This window comes from Perca fluviatilis, chromosome 17 (assembly GCF_010015445.1).
Source record: "Perca fluviatilis chromosome 17, GENO_Pfluv_1.0, whole genome shotgun sequence".
Lineage (NCBI taxonomy): Eukaryota > Metazoa > Chordata > Actinopteri > Perciformes > Percidae > Perca > Perca fluviatilis.
The window spans coordinates 16,141,668-16,166,933 of record NC_053128.1 but is presented as its reverse complement, the minus strand read 5'-3'; the positions used below and the strand labels follow the sequence as shown (position 1 = coordinate 16,166,933).

The following is a 25,266-nucleotide window of genomic DNA, read 5'->3' as shown; positions in this document are numbered from 1 at the left end:
ATTAACACTGCTCACATGAATTCAGTGTGTGTATGACACAACATGAAGCTAATGTTACACCATGTGTTCTATGATTGGTTAATTTAAATATCACTCATATAAAAAGGGATCATTAATATTTTCTCTAAAAGTTTGGTATTTAGTGTTTTCATTTCTTTAGCTTGAGTTTGTTTACGAAATACAGAATAAGACATTACACATGAGTGAGACACACAAAACAAGGTTCTGCAGTGTATAATCTGACACACACACACACACACACACACACACACACACACACACACACACACACACACGCACACACACACACACACACCTGCCTTGCTGTGGGTGGAGGAGTAAGAGAAGGAGGTTTTTGTAGGTTGTGAATAAAAGAAGAGACTCATGTTTCTGACTAAATCTTTCCATCTGTCTGTATCTTTCTCTCTCTCTGCTCACCTGCTATCTAGATCTGCTATCAACCTGCAATCTGCCAGTCTCACGGCCAGGCTGCTGAGGACAGTGTCTGTGTTGTTTTTTTCCCCCCGGGGTATTATCAGGATTTTGGCCCTTTCTTTTTAACAATCAATCAATGGCATGAAAATAAAAGCTTTACATCATTCTATCAAAAATGCTGCACATCATCATCCTGACATGCACTGAACAGCAAATTATAACCATTATAACAATATAACCGACCCCCCACCCATCCATTACATATTAGGGTAATTCATCTAATCAGCCAATTTATACATCATGCTGAGTTTAAGTCATTCACTGAGCAATAATATGGATTTCATGCTTTGTGGCAGCGGTGGTGACATAACTGCCTATCAGTAATGAGTCATGTTGGGTCTGTTGGGGGCGAGGGGGGGGAGTGATGTAATGTCATACCGGGATCTGTCCTTTCCCCATGATGCGGTCTGTGCTCTCTCCATCCTCTTTGTTCTGCTTGGTCTTGTTGTAACACTTCTCGTAGCAGAGCAGCCTCAGGGTCTGAGAGCCCTCCAGCTCAATCTCAAACTCCTGAGGGGAAGAAAAAACACAGAAGTACTGTAGTTGTAGGGAGATTTGCAAAAATGTCCAAGATGTCCATGAGTACAATGACACCAATAAAGACGAGAATAACAATAATGGCAATATACCTCCAGAAACCCTACAACCTCTGCATCCACCCTACATACACAGCTGACCAACATTCTGACTCTGTAATTGTGTACGGGAGCACTCTGCATATGTTTTGCACATCGTTCTGAGACCCACACTATGTAGGTTCACTTAGCATTTGGACAGATGTGAGTCATCACCAGCAGCTCCTCGTTAGCTGATATTATTTCCACTCTGCTGAGCAAAATCCTCAAAGAGTCTTTGGGTCCACGATGGAAAACTGATTCCACAGACTGTGTCTTAATGTTCTTCTTCCTCTGTAGTGCTAACCTCTAACATCCAGCTGTGCCATTTACATGAGTTCACGTTTGTTTGCTTGTTTGTTTGTTTGTTTGTTTGTGTTTGTGTGTGTGTGTGTGTGTGTCTGCTTGCATACATATGTTTGGCATAAAGTGTGTTTGTTTTTGCTATACGTCTGCAGGGGCTTACTCAAAGATGGACAGCTAAATGATTACAGGACCAGATGTCAGATACATGACAGGCAGTACAAACTGTTCTAATTAGGAAATGTGTTCATGTATGTCTTTGTTAGTTGAAAAGAAACAAGCATCCTGATATGGTTTTCCAATAAAGGAAATGTAACATCTTACAAATCTGTGCATGTAGCAATTCCATTTTTAACTTCCAAGGGCCTTCAGGTTGCAACACAGTCATGATTAAGTAATTACCCCGTAAAAATGTCAAGTATTTTAGAATTGACACCTCAATTATCTATTTACAGACTCTGCAGGGACATTTTATTCCAACTGGAATATCTACAGTTGCATGCTGTATTGTGACAGTGTCTTACCTCGTTCCATTTGGGTTCAGTAGTGTATCGATACACTCGTCTTGGCTTTATTTGAAAAGACAGCCAAAGGAATCCACCTCAATGTGCAGTAGAGATCTGATAGAGAGGAGAGGGATTGAAAATATATGACATTTATAATGGCTACTGAAGTGAAATTAGGAATGAATTACGTTCAATTTGTCAAAATGTGTTTCATGCAGGTGTTATGCAACTCAGTAAATATACCAAACGAAAATCATAAATAAGTTCATTCTTATGAATTAAACAGACATTTAAGTAGTGAAACTTAAAAAATCACCTAAAATAAAAGTAAAGTCTGAAGGAAACACATACTTCCAAAAGTTTCCCACTGCTCTGTGATCACATTAAAGCTGAGCTTGCTCAGTAACTCATTTTGTCTGATTATCTATATTTTCTGTTGTGTGCATGAAGGCTAAAGGTGAGTGACTCACTCAAGCTCTGTTTGAGGCCGGAGGCAGAGTGGACAATTACATTCAGGAACCCGTGGAGACCGGGGGATTCATCCTCTGGAAAAACAGTCAGTGAGCAGAGAAAAAAGAAAAAAAGACAGCGAAAGGGGATTAGAAAAGCATGCAGATCTCTGTTTGTTTTGGAGCAGAAACGGACATGGAAGGAAGGGATAAAACAGCCTTGTACAGTATAAAACACGAGGCTTAAAGTTCTGTGTACTTTTTATTCCCATCTGAATTACAACTATTTAAACTAAATCATATTTTTTTCCAGGGCAATTCCTCTAGCATTTCATGGTTAATAACAGAGCTGCCACACAAAGACAAAAATATGAAATCAAGCAAGTGTAACCACACACCTATACATAGAGCCACAAACAGCTTATAATTTCACTGTGGAAATATCTACTAAATCCGTCACATGATGAGGGCAACTTTATTTTAGTAAACATTTGAGTGTTAAAAACAACTTTTAAATGTAAAAAACGAGTACCTTACCTTCTTTGTTAATGCTAAGTGGAATGTGGTGGACAGTCTGCAGTTTGACACAGGAGTTGGTCAACATTTGCAGCTCCATGGAAGTCAAGGAGGAAGTTTTCAAACCTTTGGGGAAGACAATAAATGGAGACCGTAAATGATAATATATATTGGTTTCTCTTTCTCCATCATGTTTCTGTGCCTAGAATGCTCTTCACAAATGAAAAAAAAAAATCTTGATTTGTAGACATTTCTGGAACACTTACATTTCTTCTGCTGTTCCTTCATCAACTCCCTCCACTCTGCGCGTTCATAGTCCGACGAAATCAGGAAACTATAACTCTGAAAACAAAAACAACACAAAACTTCATCACTGATAGATCTAGTGAGAGGCAGATTGAACAATTACAAGGACATGTGTCATCTGTGCTAATACTGTTTTATTTTTTTTAAACATTCTTTTAATTTTTTTTGTGTGCCTATTCTTCATGTACTGCTTAGCAAGTTTTACCTACTGACCACTGTTGGACTACTGGTATGTGATGTGTGTGGTATATTTTGTTGTGTTGCTGGGTATGTGAACTTTACGCTCACTGATGTTCAGCATAAATGAAGTTCTAACGGACAAATAAGTTCATTGAATTGAATATTGAAATGTAAACTCTGCAATTATGAATTCTTGTCCAGATCATCTTTAACACATAGAAGCTATCATACAGCAATTCTTCCACACTGATACAAGAGATTCTAAGTATGAGACAGATCAAGTAGAATCAATTTTGAGCAGTAGGAGTAGAGTGAAGTTGGTGAGTGCCATCACCTTGCCGTTCTTGTTGTAGACTCTGATGGGCATGCTCGGAGATGTTAACAGGAGCAGAGACTCCTGTTCAGACAGCTTCTTCCTGAGACGGTCGATGACTTTTGAACCCTTGTTGGCTCTCTGAAATCACAGAGGTGAAAACTTTTGACTGTGTGTTTATGTTTGTGTGGCGAAACCTTACCTTTTCTCACCTTACATTGGAAGAAATGTTGTATCCAATAAGTTGTATGAAACACTTTCAAAATCCCAAACTTGCACTGTTGTCAATCTAAAAACCTGACTTTTTTTTTTTCATAGTTCCTGAACAGATTTGGTGAAAACGCTACCTTCTCTCTCTGAATCTCGCTGCGGAGGTGTGAGATCTTGACCTTCATGGCATCGAGCTCTTCATCGGGGACCTGGGGGATGCTAAGTGGCTCCGTCTCCTCGGGGCCCTGGAAGGTCAGCTCAGTCAGGGGGATGTACCACTTACTGTCATACTGTTGGTTTTTACTGCAGTGGGAGAGAAACAAAGAGATGGAGAAGAAGGGATGTGAAGGAAGTATGAAAGGAGGAGTGGATTGATAAAGACAGATCAAAGATGTGGATGAATGGGGGAGGGCGGGGGAAGAAGGGGAAAAAAATAGAAAGTAAAATTTGAAAATTGTACAACAATTAAGAAGCATTTGGATTTTTCTATTGATTCTATTGAGGTAGATAACATGATATAAGACCAGCACAATGAGTTGTCTATTGTGTGAATTTTAACTTGAAAACTGGAATGAGTGTTGGATAGTAAGATGTCAGTGTGTTTACTTTTCCAAACATTTTTAGAAATCTTGTGTAACTCGGGTCTCAGAAATCTCATTAATAGTGTGATTTTAACCAAAGACAGAAATGTTCATTTGAGCAAAATTAATTTCAAACTATAATGACATCAAATTTGAGATATTTGACCATCTTCTGCACGGCTGCAATGTTGGGAATCTATGTATTTTGGTGTATTTCACTGGGGCGGTCACTTTCACTGGTTACTGGTGAGGAAAAGGTAAAAAAACAAAAAAACAGTCAGGTTTCTTACCCTCCGATCTGTTTCTTCAGTTTGGCGCAGAGCAGCAGATCAGTGAAAAGGAAGACATGCCGCAGCTTCCTGGCTCCCTCCACCAACTCCACCATGAAACTGTCCCTCAGAAGCTGACGGCTCTATGGCAACAACAACACCAGTGGTGGGTCAGTAACTGTTACAACTTGTGGACAGGAAACGGTTAGTTTGCAGAGCCTTTGTATTTGGATGCATCCCATAGATTAATGCCTTCTCCTCTCTTCCCACCTTACCGTTGCTGTTTTACCAGCAAGAACCGTGGAGGAGACAAGGCAAAGAACGGAATGGAGGTGACGAGGAAGCCAGGGAGACTCCTTATTATACTCCTTATATCAAAAATGTCCACTTTACTCAATCATCAGTGACAAAGCTCACATGCAACCTACTTATGTTCATTGAATATTAACCACATTATTACCCAAAAGGCTTGGAGGGTCTTGCATTAAATTGCATGAATTAAACAAATCACCTGCTAAATGCTTTTGTCATATTCTGGCATAATCATAAATTTTCCAGGATATAGAGGAATGAATGAGTTAATGGCAGACTGGGAATCACTGATGTCAGACTATGTAATGAGATGTGTAATACTGTCAATTGCCAAAAGGGGGCAGTGATGTCATTTTCCAAATAAGAAAACACATTTACAAGAATGGACTTAGAACAATAACAGGGAGCAGAGAAATGCCAAACCACAACTCAGTAGTAAATGATCCACCTTCACATGCGCATAACCTTGGTTTTACTTGTGGTGCGGGGTATAAAAAGCGGTAGGCAGGAGAGGTTCACTCTGAAAGAAAAACTGAGAGAATAAAATGAAATTTTGTATTTTAACTCAGCAGGCAAACAGAGCAGTTATATCTAGCAGGGAAGGGACCTTGCAATTTTGCCTTTGCTTTCATTCTTTTAATTGCATAAACCATATTTGTGTGTCTGATTAATTGTGATTATTCTACAAGTTTCAAGCTGATTTCACCCACTTTGTCTTCAATACTTAGCTTGATTGTACCTATTTATTTGAGGTAATTACCTGCTATTTTGTTTGAGAACAAACACTTGCAAAGCCATCATAGATATCAATGTATTTAATTCAGAGTCAAAACATTAAAGAATAGGCACTGCTTGCTGACAACATTTGAGCTGCAGGATTCTTGTTTTAATAAGAAACACTGACAAGAGGACAGCTAATGGGCTATAACATTATGAATATGTGGAAAAAAATGAGTTTTACAGTCCATTTACTGCTGCCCTACAAACCAAGCAAATCAAAAAAGTAGTGGTGTCCACCAAAATCTGTTTTTCTTCCTTCTCGCTTCCATGTTGTTCCAGGGGCCACACCAGCACCCAGCCAAGCCAACATTACAACGCTCATGGCAGCAAGGCCATGCAGCGTGACATCACACTTGTTCAGAACCAATCACATCCCTATCTTCATCTTTGTGCCTTCCTTTCCCCTTCCTCCTCCCCCCCTCCATCCTGACCACACAGCTACTGTCACCGCCAGAAACAGAAGTGAAGTGGAGCTGATTGCTTGTGTAGGAAAGGTTTATGTGCTTACAAAAAACCTGACTGGACATCTGCTTGCAAAGAGGAGGATCATGCTGTGTTACGCTTGTGCATGACGGACAGGGTGAACGGAGGGTGAGCAAGACAGAGAGAGCCTGAGAGTACAGCAAAAGGGAAGTAAATGGCTGAAAGAGAATGGAGAGATGGATAAAGTGGAAAGAAGAAATGAGAGAGACAGAGTAGCTCCCAATTGGAATACATAGTAGCATGCTGCAGTTTCTTACTGTACAGTTCTTACTCTGTACCCAGTGCAGCTCCACTGCAGTAATCTGTTGTTGAGACATTCATGCACATGCACTTGCAAGCACACATGAAGATCCTGCAGCAGATTACAATCCTGTTGTAATCCCCAAAATAAGGATCCAATTCCCACTGGTGGATGTAATTATTCATTACCAGCTAGATAATGAAGCCTGCAATGATGACGACCTGTGATAGAGAACTTCCAGATGAGTTGCCTTCTGTCTATATGGCATATTTCTCTAATGGCAACCGGCATCCTACACCTGTCAGACCAACGCACACAACAACTCATCTCATGATCCAGTTTATGTTGTAACACAGACTTGAGATACGATGAAATTGCTCTTTTTAATGAGTCCCTGGTAAGTATTAACTGTAATGTTCATCTTTCAGGCTCAATCTTTGGGTTTTGGGACTTTGATGCCACAAGAACAGCACATCTATGACGTGTTCTACATGTAATGTAATCCCCCTGAGGATGTTTTCTAACAAGAAGATAAAACACGGCTCCATCTTGCCTTACTTCCATCAATCTGCATTCTGTTATGTCGGTCTATTTTCAGGACAAGTTGCCTACTATACAGTAGTTAGAATAAGACATTGGTCAGACTGCTCTGCTTAGTTTTGGCACATTACTCAAATACAAAAACAAACTGAAGGAAGGAGGAAAACTGAAGCTATACCGTGAGGCTACATGTACTGTATATTAAAAGCACCACTGCATCAGTCTGATCCAATTAATCCATTGCCAATTACATACAGTATATATATATATATATATATATATATATATATATATATATATATATATATATGGATTAATCTCTCATATGTAAAATACAAATAGATATAGAAACAAGACCCACAGCCAGGCTAACAGCTCTGTTAGGCCCAGAGAGCTTTGAGCTAAATGCTAACGTCAGCATGCTAACATACTTATGATGATAACGTTTTGATGTTTAACAATTGTTTGCAATTGTCACCATCTTAGTTTAACATGTTAGCATGCTACCATTTACTAATGGACGGGAATGCCATTAGGTTTGCAGATATTTAGTCATAAACTAAAAAATTTGAAAATCTAAAATTAGGAACTGGTGCAGTAAATGTTTCACTGGATAAGTGAAAACCTTGACCTGCTGGTGCTGCTAGATGGAAAGTCAAGAAAACACCAACGTCATTAGGATTCCTTACATTTTAATGGCTGAGACATTTCACTAAAACCCTAGAACCCCAAAAATGTCAACCTCATGGTGGCTTCAGTATAAAGGAAAAGACAGGAGTCTATATCCTCTATACCATTGGACTACTACACTACATTAGACTTGTTGTTGTACAGTTTTGTGTTTTATACTTCTATCTATTTTTTATATTTGTATGATTACTTCTTTCTTCTGTCTGTATTCTCCTCCTCCAACATTTTTTTTTACTTTTCAAAGAGTAACTGTGCCCAGTCTATTAATCCTGTTTGCCCAGCCAGCTAGTGGTGGCAACATGCTTTTTTCCACACCCTGTGCAGCAGTGATGTAGCGTGGCACTATGGTAACACCGTACATCGCCAGTTGGCTGTGGTCACAATTATGACAGACCACACCTGACCACATAGCTATGATGTTGGGTGTATACCTTTAGACCAACAGAGGCCAGTTCAGCTATGTTTTTAATCCTTCCAAAAGGACTGTGGACTTTTTCTATACTGTAGATGGTAATTAGAGAAGACAGCGAACTAAGCATGCCGTTCTCTAATTATCCTACAGAAAAGTACAAGATTAGATTAGGTTGGATTACTATACAAAAAGTACCCTAACTGTGAAACTATAAACGCTGACTCATGCAGATTAAAAATGAAGGGTCAGCAGAATTGTTGCACATTGGATTTGTCTTCACTTACAGGTAGATGAACTGGACTTCAAATGACCCACTGAAAAACTACGCAGCCGATCAAGCTTCAATAACAATCCTCTTCTCCATTGATCTCATAATGAAGAGATGAAATAAAGGGAGGGATAACAGATAGATTAGGGATTTACAGGCTTCTAACCGTGTGGGAGTGAATGGGAATCGGGATAAAGCAAGACTGGCCAGTAAAATACTGTGACACAAAAGCAGCTGTTTAACCTGCCTATTTAAATCTGTCAATACAAAAACCTTAACAAAGGTTTTGACTCCATCAAATCAGAATTAAGAGATTATGAATATTAGTTTTTGAATCAGAAACTAAACAGAAAAAACACGTAAAAATAACATCCTAAATAATGAGTTTTATTATTTTAGTACTGAATCAAGGGTCTGACACACTTGCTAAATGCCTGCAGATACTTTTTTTCTCATTTAATCAAGGTTTATTGTTTTATCTTTGAATGCAGACACATATTCCAGTTCATCAGTAATCTGATGAATTAAAAAAAATGTGCTTACGCTGCTGCTTTGCTCTGCTACTGGGGGAAAAACATCCTTAACAAACCAGCTGTCTCAGCGCATCAGATGACATTTTCATAATATTGAACAGCCAGTAGGAGAAATGTGACTTTATCTACAGTATTTCTCATAATAGCTGACCGAAACATCAGCAGCACCAACGTGGAAGGAGAGAGACGTGAGGCAGAACGCAGATTAAATATTGACCATCTTCTAGAGGAGCTGAGAGCGTGTGCACAAGTAATGGCATAAATTTACAAAAGATCTGTGTTTATTTTTAGAACACACGCTCGGAGAGGCTTCTCGGCACTTCTCTGCTCTTGTGTGTTTTGTTGTTGTATATGTGTAAAACAATTTGTGTATATGGGGACCAGTTATGATAGAGTGAAACACAGACCGACAGACAGATGAAAGTGGTTTGCATTTCTACTCGAAACACACACACACACACACACACACACACACACACACACACACACACACACACACACACACACACACACACACACACACACACACACACACACACACACACACACACACACACACACACACACACACACACACACACCAGGAGCACATCTTTCCCACAGGCAAACAAAGCAAAACGAGGAGGTGAATTAAGATTTAGGCAGCGCCATCATTTGCATTTTAATTAAGCAGCTTGTGTTTGTCCCCTCCCCTCATCTGGCTGGGCCAGGGCCTCTGGGGGCCACTTGTGCTGCTCTGCTCCTGCATGCCTCCACTGAACAAACCACAGGTTATCACTACTGTGTACACATGGAGGGTAAAAAAAAAAGTGACACTTCAGCACTCCTTGAATTGACTAAATTTCAGATCATAAATCAACAAAAGGGTTTCCCACACCCTTAAATCATCACTTAACTCTGAGAAAGGACTCTGAGACGAACGTTTGTAGACTCAGTGTTCCTTTGACATTTCTGATTGTTTGAACAGCTACTACAGAGCGCAGTGTGCAGCCAAACAAATCTTCAACACTTAAATTAACAAAAAGAAAGTTACAACTCATTCGTTCTGTAAAATGTGTGAGCCCAGTATCACAATCAGCCACTAAAAGCTACTGTATACATTTAATACATTTAATTTTGCCTACACAAATCATGCACACATCAAATTTGTGTTGACATCACACGAATAAAAAATAATGAGGGCAACTCCTTTACTAAGTTAAATCATCAGCGCTTTCAAAGGCCCGACTTCCCCTTTGGACATCAAAAGGCACAGAAAAGTTTTAACACTGTAATGATTTCAATGTGCACAGACATTGTGGAGAGGTCAGAGAACAGATTCAGCTTCAGCAAAGTGACCATTTAGGAGGGTGAGGGGTGTGCTGACTTGGTAACTCAAATTACTTGATCATTTAATGTAATTAGATACTGTATATTAAAACAGCATTACAAACACATCTCTACTAGACGTGATTAAATTTTTTATTTTTAGCTGATGCTTAGTTTAAGCATCATCCTTATTAAATGCAACATCAGCTTCCCAACTTTCCAGGTAAAGACAATCTTTTTTTTTTAAGGTTATTTTTTGGGGGCTTTGGGGCCTTTTATTGACAGGAGAGCTTGAAGACAGGAAAGGGGAGAGAGAAGGGGGGATGACATGCAAAAAGGGCCACTGGTCGGACTCGAACCCGGGCCCAAGGACTCAGCCTACATGGGGCGCACACTCTAGTGGGTGAGCAATAGAGGTCGCCCCAACGACAATCTTTTGAAGCGAGTTATATGTCGCAGCCCAGACGATGACATATAGACAAAAACCTCAGGCATATTATATACTCTAAGGTATGATATAATGAGCACCATTGATTTCCATGTGCTGCTTTCATGTAGCCATTATAAATATTTGATGACTGGTGTGGAGGTCTGGACAGACTTGGATGGAACTGGGGCCTGCGGGGATAGGAGGGGGAAGTGTGTGTGTCCGGGTGAGTGTGCATGTTCAAAGGCAAACAAGAGATAGAATGCGAGTGAATTGAACAGAGAGTAGGAAAGTGTGTGTGTGTGTGTGTGTGTGTGTGTGGAAAGGGTGTGGTAATGACCCCCCTGTGAACAGAGGGAGGAGCCGGCACAGCCTTCTCCATTTATGAATAATTAACTTGAAATCTGACAGTCAGAGCAGACCGGTGGCTCATTACAAAGCATTATGTACGGCAGTGTCACGCAAGCTATCAATCAAGAGGTGTCCATTCATGTGCGTCAAGTCATCTCCGGGGATGACAGAGACAGTGGGGGGTAGGTTTTGAGTGTGTATGTGTGTGTGTGTGTGTTTTGCGTTAGGGGAGATGGAGGGACGGGAAGCCACAGGAGAGAGACAGAGCAAACAGAGAATCACCCTCAACTAGGCAACCCTGGTATGACCATATTAGGGCACGGGCTCTGCTTTAGGCTGCAGATTGGCGGCTCCTGTGCACTCATTTGGCAGTGACTTCATGGTCATTTAGAGGGCGGGGTTATGACATCATCATGCTTAACACCAGAGCTGGAAAGAGTTAAACTGGAAAAAATACTATTATCTTTACTATCCGCTGTCTGTAGAGCAGTGGAGGAAATAGATTTTTGTATCACCTTTGAGTCTTATTTTAGTTAAAATAATAAGTCAAAAGTTATTAAGGGACAGTCTGTATGAATAGATTGATGAATTTGTTGTATTGTTATTTGCTGCCGTTCATAGTGATGTTGTCAGAGATACATTAAAACAAAAACATTTCAAGCCACAACACAACATATATATATAGATATTGTAACCCACAACAATCCATGCCTATCAGCTGTTTGAAGTAGAGCATGAAAATAAGGTATACAACTGGGCTACAGATTGGGGCTCATCTCAACTCATCAAATGTTATGTAAATCTCACCTCTCCCTTCTTAACAGTCATAGACTGCCGTCGGGGCGTCGTCTCCTCATTGATGCTGGAGAGGAAGTTCTGGGAGATCCGCAAGGCGTCCTGCAGAAGCGGGTGGTCCGGGTGGCTGGTGGGCGTGTGTTTGAGCAAGTCCTGGAGTACAGCGGTAGATGGAGAAATATTAACTTTAAACCAGGTTAAAAAAACTAATATTAAGGTATATGTATGAACAATTCATTTTATTATTGGTCATTCTTCCTCTCCTTAATTCTCTTTTCTTTTCCTTTTTAGCTTATTAATGCATACCCAGTGCAGCCACCCTGTTGTGCAAAACTTGCACATAGGTTATTACTTTTTCATAGAGGCAATAAACTAAGCCCTGAATCCTAACAGTAAATTGTCAAATTAAGTTTAAAGACAGTCTTTATCTATAACTTAACTATCATATCTAATACTATTCTGCACTGCAAATGTAAATATTTCTTTATAGAGACTTGGGTTTGGTACTGATGGAGAAAATGTTGTATAGATCATGATGGTGACAAAGCAGATTTGTAAGAAATACATGAAATAAAAAACAATTGGGTTGGGTTTTGATCACCTATGCCATGCTTATAAGGGTTAACTTGGGAGCAACATGTGCAATTACTAAAACATAACAATTTGTGATGCGATATTATTAAGATATGTTGCTGCCTTAGCGCTCAGTCGTACTCACATGAAGTACCAATGTGCTGCGAGTCACTCTGTCCACTGGTTTATATAGCAATGCTGTACATGAAAAAGGAGAGAAACCAGACTGAATTACTATAATATGCTATATGTACATATTTTAATGTATGTATATATTTTAATAGACAGAATTAAGTATACACTAGCGTGATGTGATATGTGACTGACCTTCTAGAGAGTTCTTGGCCGTCTGGTCCTTAGAATCCTTGGGGCTCCTCACCTTCAGATTCTGTTTGTAGACAATAGGCAGGTTCAAAGATGAAACCCCTTTTAAAAAGAACTTTAAAAACCAGTTTAGTATGGTTCAGCCATATGCAAAAAATAGTGAGGTTATTATCCTTGCTCAAGCACTGAGGTCATGTGCTTCCAGATTAATTATGCCATTCTCAGCAGCTTTTCCCTCCACCATCTTGCTTAGATGGCTCAGAGTCATGCATCATTACTTAGGCCATTAACAACCACCGATGATGAATTCCCCATCCTGCTTGTAGACACCAGCCTCAACGCTAACTGGTAGAGCTCATAAAACATAGACGAAGATTGATGGTGTACCAGAAACTGCTTGAAAAAATGTAGGAAAGAAATGTAGAAAAAAGAGCTCAAAGATGTAGCCAGAGGTGTACATTTGCTCCGTTTTAATATACAACATACTGTAGTTCAAATAAGCCTCCCACAACGAGTAAGATTTATAGTAATGAAACATTCTTTTTAAAGGCTGCATCTGAACCCATTCTTATAGCTGCTGGAAAACCCCCAAAATGTATGAAGAGAGCTGTAATACCTTTTCACAATTCCCACTCTCGTTAGATCGGTTGAATTTAACACTGCTAGGAATGTAGATTACTAGTTTAAAACCACCATACATTTTCTTACATCAGCCTCCAAAACTAGATTGGAGGCATAAAAATAAGTGTTTTCAAATCTAGTTTGTCTATGATAGAAACTGTTCTGAGCCCTCAAAGCTGTTGGAAACTTGTGTTTGGGGAAAAGATAAATGTAAAAATTCATTATGCTGTCAAGGCTCATCTATGGTTTGTGTGTAGGTGATACTGAGCTCAGATTTTCCTGGTCAGCGATGAGAATGAAACCAAGCAACCTTCCTCTGCATTGTTCCCAATTTAACTGATGTACACACATGTAACTGAACACACACACACACACACACACACACACACACACACACACACACACACACACACACACACACACACACACACACACACACACACACACACACACACACACACAAAATTGCCTCTGGCTGCATTTGTAAAGAAATATTCAGCAGTACATGCAAATTTAAATGCAGGGAAATGTTAAAAGCTGCGTGGGTGAATAATGGGAGAGCGTTTTGCAAGTACACTGAATCAGGGACAAAACTGTTAAGCAGCCGCAAAATAGACCCTTTCTATACAACACCTCTCAGAAACTGTTCCTTTTCCTAATACCACATCATTTAACGACTTGCTGCAAGTCAGTCATCTTCTTTGTCATCTCTGTGTGACCATGTGACGCTGCCTTTCTCTTAAAAACTGTCCAGCTGCAGCGGCAGCAGATTGGGCATGTTTAAAAAAATAAAATTAGTATACAGTTACACACGGCCAACTATTTTAACATAATAGTATGAGTAACAATAGCAAATCAAAATCAAATGGAGAAAAAAAAGTTGCACAGAAACAAAAAAGTGTGCAGAAACAGGATATCGTATAGTATAGGCCGGAATTATGGAACTCCAACAAAGAATAACGTGTAATGTTGGTGAAAATCACACCGGTGGTAAATGTTCAACTGAACATGTACTTGTGTGTTGTCCATATCTAAATTAGATAGAGCATTGCTCCACACATCAAAAAACTTGTGAAACTCAATTGGATAAGTTGCTGGTATGTAGGGGGTTAAGTGTCTGACTGAATGATTTTACACGGTAGTTAAATGACCCCATAACTGAGAGATCACAGCCTCAACTCCTGCAACAGCTTTGAGGTACAGTAGGAGCTAAACCAGTAACTGTTTCCAATTCCTTTCTCCACATCTGGATTATCACTTTTAATAAAAACAGGTATTTCAACCCCTTAGTTGGTGTTGTTATCCATTCTTTCCTCTCTGCTTCTTACCTCGGAGATTTCAGCAAACTGTGTGTTAGCCTGGCAACACTTCTCCGCCGTCTCCACAGCCAGTTCGTAGTTATCCACAAATGCTCGGTAGACTCCAAGCTGGCTGGCCTGATGGAGAGAGAAGAGAAACAGAGGAGTTTGACATATTGAAATGTTGGTCAGTAAATGTGATTTGTGAAGAGCCTGCAATCCGTCCTTTAGATCCCAAAAAAATATAATAATACAGTGACAGTAAACTCTAAATGTGCTTCTATATAGGAGAAATAAATAGCTGGTGGACACCATTCCCTGTGCTCTCAGACAGAACAGTTCATTGTAAAGACAGAGGTGGGAGGATGGAGGAGGGAGGACGGAGGAGCTATGAGCGAGGATGGAGGAGCTATGAGTGAGGATGAAGGAGGGAGGATGGAAGGTAGAGGATGGATGGAGGAGCTATAAACAAAGATGGAGGAGGGAGGATCAAGGAGGGAGGATGGAGGAGGGATAATGGAGGGTGGAGGATGGAGGATGGAGGAGGGAAGATAGGATCAATAGTCCTCTTCACTACTTCCTTTTCTTAACTTCCAGCACTTCATTCTTAAACTTCATACAAATTTCAACCTTGCTGCTGCTCTAAACATAAGACCAAACTTTTTGAAATAAATAGAAAGAAGAAAATTCATTAGAGAAACACAAGAGACATTGGACAGCCAGACAAATGGAGGCACAGCAGCATGATGTAGCATGCTCTTTATGGCCAGTCAGTACAAATACCTTTGACTGAACTGTTATTATAAAGCCTCCATTTTAAGAAATAGGTAGGATTGTGAAATACTGGACATCACAAATGGAAAGATCATTACAATAGACACTATAATGTACACCTTGACCTTCTCAGTGTAATTAAAATAAACAGAAACTGCAGTAGTGGGATGTATAATCGTTAAAATTGAATATCTGAGCTTTAGTCCAGTCAGCTGAGAAACTGCATATGACTTACAGACAATCAAACGAAACAGCCAGCAAAGGAAAGACACACATCACGGTCACAACAACAGCATGTAACCACGGTGCACCTTCGCAGCCGGGCCCGTTTCCGTAGCAACCGGCGAGACCTGCACTGTGGCGGGATGAGTAATTAATGATTGGTGTAACGGAGGCTATGAAAGCACATTTAGGAAGCTGGATGGCTGAATAAAACTCCAGCAAACGCTGCCTGCCAGTGCTGCGATCCATCTCGAAGGCGAACAAAGGGACAATCAATTCTCCTGAACAAAAGCCAGAGGAGGAGAGAGTACAGTGGAGATGGGCTATGTGTGTAATGTCGAGAACCACACAACCACCCACATGCACACCCACACACATACACATAAATGATTACCTTTAAAGCTCTTCATGAATTATCGTATTGCTATATTTCAGGCCTTTTAGCCCATATGAGCCTATGTGGAGCTTCAGTGATTTGGGCAGATGTCTTTTGTCCTTTCCAGAGAACAGGCTTTAAGGGTAATCCAGGTTTATTACAACGTGGGTCCTACTTTCGTAGATCTAGCCATGATTTCTATCTGTTATAGCAGCATTGTACTCATAAACGAGCAGTCAAATGATCAGACTCAGGTTTAGCCAGATTATCTAAACCACTTTATTTGGAGATCGAACCAAAAGTGAGTTCCACCCAAAAGTTGATAATAACTGCTCATTGCACAGGAACACTCTTCATGCACAACTGCCGTAAGTACGGGTAAATAAGCGCGGGTCAAATCTGAAACACTATGATCGATGTATACAATTACCAGTTTGTGCCTTCGTTTTCTAACTGACCTGTCCTGTCCTATCCGATGGTAGGCCCAAGTTGCAACAAAACCAGAATGAACCTTTAAAACTAGGCGGCTCAGAGACTTTACAGTCACGGCCCTGAGGCACTGGAACAACCCACGGCAGGAAATAAGTCTGGCTGAGTCAGTGCTTGTATTGTTGATTTTTAATTTGTTGCCTTGTGTATAGCACTTTGTAATTAGATTAGACTAGACAAATAAAGGACTACTACACATCTATAAGCCAATAACTATTCTTTTCTCAAACTGACCCCATTCATCCCCTAACATCCTATTTTTAGGCACAACCCCTAACCCTTCTCACATGCCCTGATCTTTGCTGTCATGGGGAGGTGTGAGATTCAATTCTGGCAGGAATGTGAAGTCAGTTTTCTAAACATTGTTTACAGTTGTTATGTTATCGCTGGCTGACAACACGTGTATTGTAGTGTTTGGTAGATCTTAAAAAAGTCCAGAAATTGCCAAGAGCCACCGTGAAAAAACACAATAAACACCCAATGGAAATGAGTACCTCTTTTGTTAACAAATAACATTCCTAATGTGTGTTTTTCAAATACTCAATGATGAATGGCAGCAAAATAGTTAAAAAATGGATCTACAGTGTATACATCTGCACACTAGGAAGAAGTAAAGTTGAGGAAGGCGAGGAGAAAAGCAATTTTCACAATCCTGCAATCCTGTGTCCTGCCCCGGGCCACACAATCTGCACTACCGCGGAGGCCATTCAGAGCGTGACAGTTTCACTGTGGAGAGAACAGAGAGCTCGAATGTCTGCCAGCCACATCCACCGAGCCGCACACAACACCGTGAAGGCTTACCGAATGTGCGGCTACAGCTACAGTATCATAGTGGAAAATGGCTTTGGGTGATGAAAGAAACTGCTTGGGTGTTTGGATTTCTCAGTTCGGGATTTGTCCTGTGTGAGAGTGAGTGTGTAATCCATAGCGGAAAACAATATTAAGAAAACAGCCTTATGACAGACTTCGGCCATTATACGAGAAGGCTGGCTTTAGCTACAGTACTTGGTTTGTAAGGGAGTTTTAGGAGACACAGGGAAAAAAACACTGTTTAGTCTACGATAATATATTGATATGAATAGACAGAATTAGAACAGATGACACCCTTCATTTGCCAGTAGAGCAGGAGTCTACAGCTATGCTGGCAGATCTGTGAGTGCTGCTTTGAGCTCAATGCTAACATCAGCATGCTGACATGCAAACAATGCCAATACCAACATGCTAATGTTTAGCAGGTATACCCTGTTCACTATCTAAGTTTAGCGTGTAAGTATGCTAAGATTTGCTAATTAGCACTAAACACAAAGTACAGCTGAGTCTGATGGGTATCATCATCAATCCATCTCATAGTTGTTGAGACATTTCACACAAACCTCATGGTCAGAATAATCAAAGTCATTAAGCTTAGGGGAAACGTGCAAAATTTAGTGTTAATGTGAAAATTCGGTAGGCTTCGTCCTCTGGAGACCATGAATGTCTGTACGTATAACCTTTCATGGCAATCTAGCAGATGAGATTTTTCAGTCTGGAGAAAGTGGTGGACCAACTGACAGACCGACACGGCCATCTCTGGAGCCATGCTGCTAGCATCGCTAAAACTACTGTATTTTAATTGTAAAATGCAGTGATCCAAAGAAAACCTGAAAAAGAAGTGACTGAGATGTAGATGTGCTGGAGCTTACTGCTGGAAAACAAGACCTATCAGCTGTGTGGCATCGCCGCACCTCAAACCTTAAACCTTGTGAGAAGCAACTGCAACCAAGTGTTGTAGATCCAAAATCTAACATGATTCCACATATGTATGGTATTTTGGTCTATGGTCCAAGATTTATCCAAAACCTGATTTGGTTGCGATTACATTTGAAAAAACCAAGGAACAGCCGAGGGGGAAATCAAGGATGTTTCAGTGAATTGCAGTTGTCAATCACTCAAATAAATGGTCCCAAACTCAAACAAATCATAGCAATCCTTCTGTCCAACGACATATTTTCTTCAATGATATAAGTATTCATCTTTAAATGAATGAGAGACAAGCAGATGTCGCCTATTCTCTGACATATTGAATAATCTTACTAAATCACAGTTGCCACCTAAGAAAAATGTCTTCACAAAAAAAAAAAATCTTCTGAGCAAAGAACAATTCGTAGGTTGGCTGTGTGAGGCCAACCTTTGGTCCTCCATCTCCAAAGATCAACATTCAAAGCCAGTTTATCAGTTTGCCTGTCTGTCTTCATGGTGCAAAACCTTCACTTTGTCGCTGTGTATTAAGTGTGTGTCTAGGAAGAGAAGAAGTGTGATTTAGCCCTATTTTCAGCCTTCAAACACTTCTCTCTGACACTCATGCTCATTACCTGTCAGTGACGCTTTGCCTCTTCCTCTTTTCTCTCTGTCTCTCGCCTTCCTTGTTCTGATGTTTTATGATTCCTAAGCCTGTCTGCTCCCCTCGCAGATTTCAGAGTCATTGTGAAACAGCTCTATCAGAGTAGTTGCAGAAGCCCATATCTACTTGCCTACTCGACTCTCATCCTCTCTCAACCCTCCCTCCCCCCAATCCTTGCCTGTATCACCTCCTCTACTCTCATCTATTCTCTTCCTTCCTCCCTCTCCAACTCCTAACGGAACGGCTGTCATATGAGATTTTTCATTCTTTTCATTTTTGTAACTACTGTCTGGAGAGAGGGAGGGAATGGGTCAGAAACTGTGTGAGCGTGTGCATGTCTGTTTGGAAACAGTCTACAATCACTTTCAATCTCTCTGTTTTACCCACATTAGAACCATGACATCACATCTTTGTGGGGCAGTTTTGTTGGATGGAAAGGCTCATGTGAAGTCAAGAAGCAGTTTTTAGGAAGGATAAAATATATAAACAAGCTTTTAAAGAATAGATTAGATAAAAATGGCAAAAGGCTCCATGACGATAAAAGATACAAATGAAATCCTAATTTCTTAGCTAAGAGAGAAGAGGAGCCTCTTGAGATTAGTTATTAAATGTGTGTGTGTGCGTGTGTGTGTGTGTGTTGCTCCTATTTATAGCAGCTTCCTCGAGACACAAAGCACACAGTGCAGTGATGGCCTCAGCTGCCTGAGGCAGAAAGGCGGCTTTGTGAAACACGCCTGCACCTCCCTCTGTGTGTGTGTGTGTGTGCGTGCATGCACGTGTGTGTTCAAGCATAAGTGAGTCGGAGAGGGGGAGAGACAGAGAAATAGAGACAGGGAGAGGAGCAGTATTTCGGTGGGAATTAACAAATGATTCATTGTGGGTTAATTGACCCATTGTGAAAATGATTAAATAGACCCAGTGTACATTTGGCCCTGACAGCCTTGGCAGAAACTACTGGAGGGAAGAGAGACTGCGAGCGAGCGGCTGTTAAGGAGGAAATAGGAAGAAAAGGATGATTCAGATTCAATTTGTCTAAATTTAAAATGATAAAGAAGAGCGTCAGTACTAAAATCAGATTTCTCTTATTGGTTTATTGAATCATGCTAACAGATTCTGCTTCTCAAAGCCTCCCAATTCAAGACACAACATTACTGTGAATAATGTCACTCTAGCAAAGGGGTTTTGCTTTAGGTCTGCGTCCATAGGTCAGGAAACGTAGCTGTAATACCCTGAATGTCTTCTCTTGTTCGGTCAACTTTTCTGGGTGCCCAATGTTGTCACTTTGATTAGGAGTAAAGTCAGGCAGTAACATCTGCCATCATGGGTACAGACACACAAACTGAAACCCCAAATGCCCCAACCCCTGAACTAATCTCTTTCTTTTTCCTCACCAGTTTCTGGAAGAGGTCCCCGACTCTCTGGTGGTGGCTCCACTGATGGACGCGGGGCAAAAGTCCATCATAGAACTCCCTGTGGATCTCATAGAGCTCAGGCACTTTGAAGAAGATTGTTTCTATCTGGGCCACGGTAAGCACAGGCTGCGACGTTGTAGCTGCGGCCTTCAGAGGCTTCATAGGCTGAGAAGAACAAACAGTGGAGATAACAGGTATAAATAGGGCTGGGTACCAAATTCAATACTTTTTAGGTACCAACCGAATTGCCTCTAAAGTATTTATTATCAAAAAATGCATTCAATTTAATCATTCAAGTCCCAATTTTAATACCTAAGGAGTCAATCTCATCAGCGGCTGTGAGCCAATAAGCATGCAGCATGCTTCTACCAAGATCTAATAATGCTGGTGATTGGCTGTCTAATGTTACATGTCGCAGAGGCAGGCAGGAACAACTCTACGTTATACAGAGATGAGGCTCACGTAGTAGGAGCTGAAAAATATATTTTTTTGATTTGTGCCGTAATGTTGTAATTTATTTTTGTTTATAAAATTGGTATCGAAAAAAGTATCGTTTAGAAACCGGTATTGAATATTTTTGAATGATACCCAGCCCTAGGTATAAAAGTTGCTTTTGAACTGTAAGCACTTCAGACATTACTGCATTAGTTTGTTTGCAGTAATTAGTTTTACTTTAGCCACTACAGTAAATGTGCCACTATGTTTTATATACTTTCATATCACCCAACCCTATAATGTTTTCATGTCTCTTTCTTTTTTTAAGTTTGCAATATGGTTTTGTGTTTTTATCTATTTATTTGGCTATTCTTAACTGTATCCATGTTCAAATTTTGCAGATGCATCTAACGGCACTAAACAAAAATGAAATGTGATGAGTCTCTCAATAAATAATTCCATACTTAATACCCACTTTGCCCATCAATCGGCCTATGCTAATAACATTCTACTGTGTGTGTGTGTGTGTGTGTTCTCACCAGCAGCAGTGCCTCCAGGTGACTGAGGTATGTTTCCTCGGTGGCCAAGATCCCAGACAGGACCCACTTCCTCATCTCCAAACCTTTTTCCAGGTCACATTCATTCTGTAGCAAACGCACAGACATATAATAATAGAGTTAACAATACCCAGCAATACAATAATATGCACAACAATTGATCCAATCATGTACGTGCCTTTTATTTTTAACTTACTTATCTTCTTTTCTTAACCGTTTTCACACTGGATACTTTTGTGTCTGAGGCATGGCGGACATTCAAAGCATCATATTATTCCTTACACCAGCTGCTAAAAGGACTTCTAATATCACTTGTTTGTAAATCTCCAATTGAAGGGTTTCTAGTTCTTAGCTGAGCTTTGCAGGTTTGCGGTTTGTGAGCGTCACAGCCTAGAAAATCAAACAGCAACAACTGCTTTGAGAAAATCCTCCCCGGTTGCCTCCCCATCCCCTTCAGCCCAGTCAAAGCTCACTGAGGAGTACGGACATGAAAGAAAACAGAGAGACAGACAGATTCCTCGGGCTGTCTTGTTTAACCACAAACTCTGAAATAACTCAAACAGGCAGGGTCTCCCATGGGAGCAGGGCTGGCGTATAAATATGTGTCTGTAAGAGAATGCGCAAGTGCCGAGAGCACACACATACACGCACACACACACACACACACACACACACACACACACACACACACACACACACACACACACACACACACACACACACACACACACACACACACACACACACACGGTGAGCTCAGGTTGGGACGTGGAAACATCTGACTCCTTGGGCTATGAGGAGGAAGAAAAAAAAGGAAACGGGGAGGAAGTGTGAGAGACAATGACTAAAATAAGAAGAGGAGAAGAAGAGATGGAGAGGGAGAGCAAGACAATGCAGATTCAGCCCGAGTCCACTGAAAAAGTTATTGGTTGCAACAAATGTTCATCCTGTCCAAACTGGCAGCGACTAGATCCCTTCTGTGAGACAAAATCTACAGTCCTTGTTCTGCGCAGAAATGGCCATGAGAAATGCCAAAGCTGATATTAGGTTTCAGGTTATTTTAATTTAATTTTAAGAAAAAATTTGAACCTATCCAATATAGTTAGACTTGGTAATTATTTTTCAGATGACTCAATATTATATTATAATATATAATTTCTTCAGTCTAGAAAATGTCAGAAAATAGTGAAACATGGCCATCATAATATATTCCACAGCCCAAGCTGGTGTTTTAAATTGCTTGTTTTGTCCAACAAATAGAACAAAAGCCAAATAAATTAGATTTGCAATAACATAAAACTGAGAAAAGCTGCAAATCTTTACATTGTTTGGCATTTTGTTTGAAAAAAAATGAAATGTTTTTGAGTTTATGTCTGTGCATGTTAAGCCACTTGTAATTATACAACTACATACAACAGTATAATGTGCATGCTAAAACAATGTGGAGTATGAGCTGCATTTTAGCATGTACTGTGAGTACTTGGATGTCTGTGGGAGTACACACACTTTTTTTAATTGAACCATAAATAGGCAAAAATAAAAAATAGCACTCAACATGTACACTTTACTGTATTTGGTAGTTCTATTTACTTACTAAACTACTAAACTAAACTAAAGATTACTTTATTTATGGCTGCAACTAAAGATTATTTGCGCTATTGAATAATCCGCTGATAACTTTCTCAATTAATTTGATTATTTGGTCAATGAAAAATGTCAAAAAATAGTTAAAAATGTCATCACAATTTCCTAATACCCAAGATGACGTCTTCATATGTCCTGTTTTGTCCAACCAACAGTCCAAAAACACATTAAAAAGATTAAACAATTAAAATAACTTTTCAGCCGATCAACTAGCCTAATATTCAAATAATCGATCAGCTCAACTTTATTTATGAAATTTAGTTTGGAGAAATCAGGTGCAGGCATTAAGTAGAATGGGACATTATTTAAAGTATAACCATATTGTCCTCCTCTTCATCGTCTGTATGTCTCATCTTCGATAGTTAATATTACTATATATTCTCTCTCTCTCACTTTCTTTGTCTCTCTCTCTCTCTCTCTCTCTCTCAGGTGAAGCATAAAGGAAATAATTCTGACAGACATGTATTATGCATCACACAGAGTAGTCTGGGGATCTGTGCTGTATAAAACAATATCAAAAAGAACTTGAATTGCTCATCATGAAAAATGGAAAAGTTTCCTCTTTTTGTATTAAGAGTGCAAATAAAATGGTATTGAAAGCAAATAAGTAATGCAATTATTGATTATGATTTATGACTACTCGTAAATGTATTACATTGCATTGGCTTTTCACATTACATGTCATTTAGCGGACGCTTTTATCCAAAGCAACATATAATTGCTATATATTGTCTAAAAAAAAGAAACCTGGGGCAGTAACTGAGCCCTGAATGTTTGTGAATTAATGAAAAATGAATGAAATGATCTGACTTTACCCTCACAGGATATGCCCGCTGGTAAAAGAGCATGAGAAACACGAGGGTCCGTTTGCAGCATCAAGAATATTTGAAGCAAATCACAGGGAGGAAACTTTAACATTCAGCCACATGTTACTAAACTACTGTAGCAGAGTGGAGACGAAAGTGTTTATTCATCGTTTCAGACCCCAGACGACTCCCCTAGGAAGTACCCACATCTCCAGACATATCATCTTTTATTCATCGCCGTGGCAACTAATGAGCCCATCTCTGGGTTCAGACTAAAAGGGGTGTCTGTCTGCATTTTTTTTGGTAACAAAATAAGAGACATTATTCCTGCTTGGGGTATATTTGGGTTGGTGTGTCTATGTTCTCAACACGCCCAGTATGTGCAACAAAGCTAATATTTTACATTTGAACCCACGTTTAAACCCTTCCAGCTACACACCCTGTAGCGGTGGCTGTACCTAACGTGATTTACTAATTCTGATTTGCTTCTGATTTGTTTATGCACAGATAATGTTCGTGGGAGATGCATGACAATCAATACAAACAGTGTTTATTTGACAAGCACAAGGACAGAGCTCAGGAGGCGCAGATAGAACCCGAGCAGCAGCGACTGTAATAACATTATTCCCCATATCTCTCTCTCTCTCGCTTTCCCATGGAGTGGAGGAGACTGTCAGCTCATATAAACATTCAGAGCCAGGCTAGAGAGGAGAGAAGTGAGCGGCAATGCATGCCCTGTTCCACACTTTATTAACCATTTTCATTTTTCATTTTCCAATCTCTTTAGCATCCTGTTCTGCCATCCCTCGCTTTCTGAAAGGCCTAATGTGATTGTTTCCTATCTCCACATGTCTGCTAAGTAATGGAGCGGTCTTAGAATTATCCTGTGCTGCAAGAGAAAGGCATTTCTTTTTAAATGCAGCATTACTTATAGTTATTTAAACTACACTTCAGCCATATGTGATAAGACTTTGACTGAGTTGGTGTCTGCTAATTGTATATATATATATATATATATATATATATATATAATATATATATATATATAGTATGTGTCTTTATTTGCAAGGAAACAAGCTGTCCAATGAGTGAATTTTCAGTACAGATGTGAGGGATCATAACAGAGCAGATATGACTCTTTCTAAGCCTTCTAATCCACTGAAGACAGTTATCTAAAGGTTTACGGCTGGCTCAGTAGGAAATGAAATGACCTCCCCCCTCGTCAGGTCTTTGCCTCAAAGTATGAAGTAAGACAGAATGAGGGAGTAAAGAAAACGAGGAGGATTTAGATATTTAAATATAAATCAGGGATCCAAAGGAACAAAGAAAATGTTTAAAGACTCAAGAGGAATTCTGGGGATGGCCACTGTAATGTCCCAGGTTTGAATCCAGCCAAGTACCTTCGTTGCATCATTCCCCATCACTCCCTCTTTTTCATTTCTAAAATGCATTCAATAGCAAAGAAAATACTTG

General features: G+C 40.0%; 1 protein-coding gene across 1 annotated transcript in view; it reads right to left on the bottom strand.

The window, feature by feature from the left end:
- bcr (BCR activator of RhoGEF and GTPase) overlaps nucleotides 1-25,266 on the bottom strand; it is a 108,050-nt gene that overhangs the window by 38,485 nt on the left and 44,299 nt on the right. The window contains exons 3-14 of the mRNA XM_039778761.1: nucleotides 21,326-21,430; nucleotides 20,331-20,516; nucleotides 14,729-14,836; nucleotides 12,783-12,843; nucleotides 12,601-12,653; nucleotides 11,895-12,035; nucleotides 4,764-4,885; nucleotides 4,030-4,195; nucleotides 3,704-3,823; nucleotides 3,150-3,225; nucleotides 2,905-3,009; nucleotides 2,389-2,463 (exon numbers count right to left, since the gene is read on the bottom strand). Of these exons, the coding sequence (XP_039634695.1) occupies nucleotides 2,389-2,463; nucleotides 2,905-3,009; nucleotides 3,150-3,225; nucleotides 3,704-3,823; nucleotides 4,030-4,195; nucleotides 4,764-4,885; nucleotides 11,895-12,035; nucleotides 12,601-12,653; nucleotides 12,783-12,843; nucleotides 14,729-14,836; nucleotides 20,331-20,516; nucleotides 21,326-21,430 (1,318 nt within the window). The remainder of the gene's footprint in view (nucleotides 1-2,388; nucleotides 2,464-2,904; nucleotides 3,010-3,149; nucleotides 3,226-3,703; nucleotides 3,824-4,029; nucleotides 4,196-4,763; nucleotides 4,886-11,894; nucleotides 12,036-12,600; nucleotides 12,654-12,782; nucleotides 12,844-14,728; nucleotides 14,837-20,330; nucleotides 20,517-21,325; nucleotides 21,431-25,266) is intronic.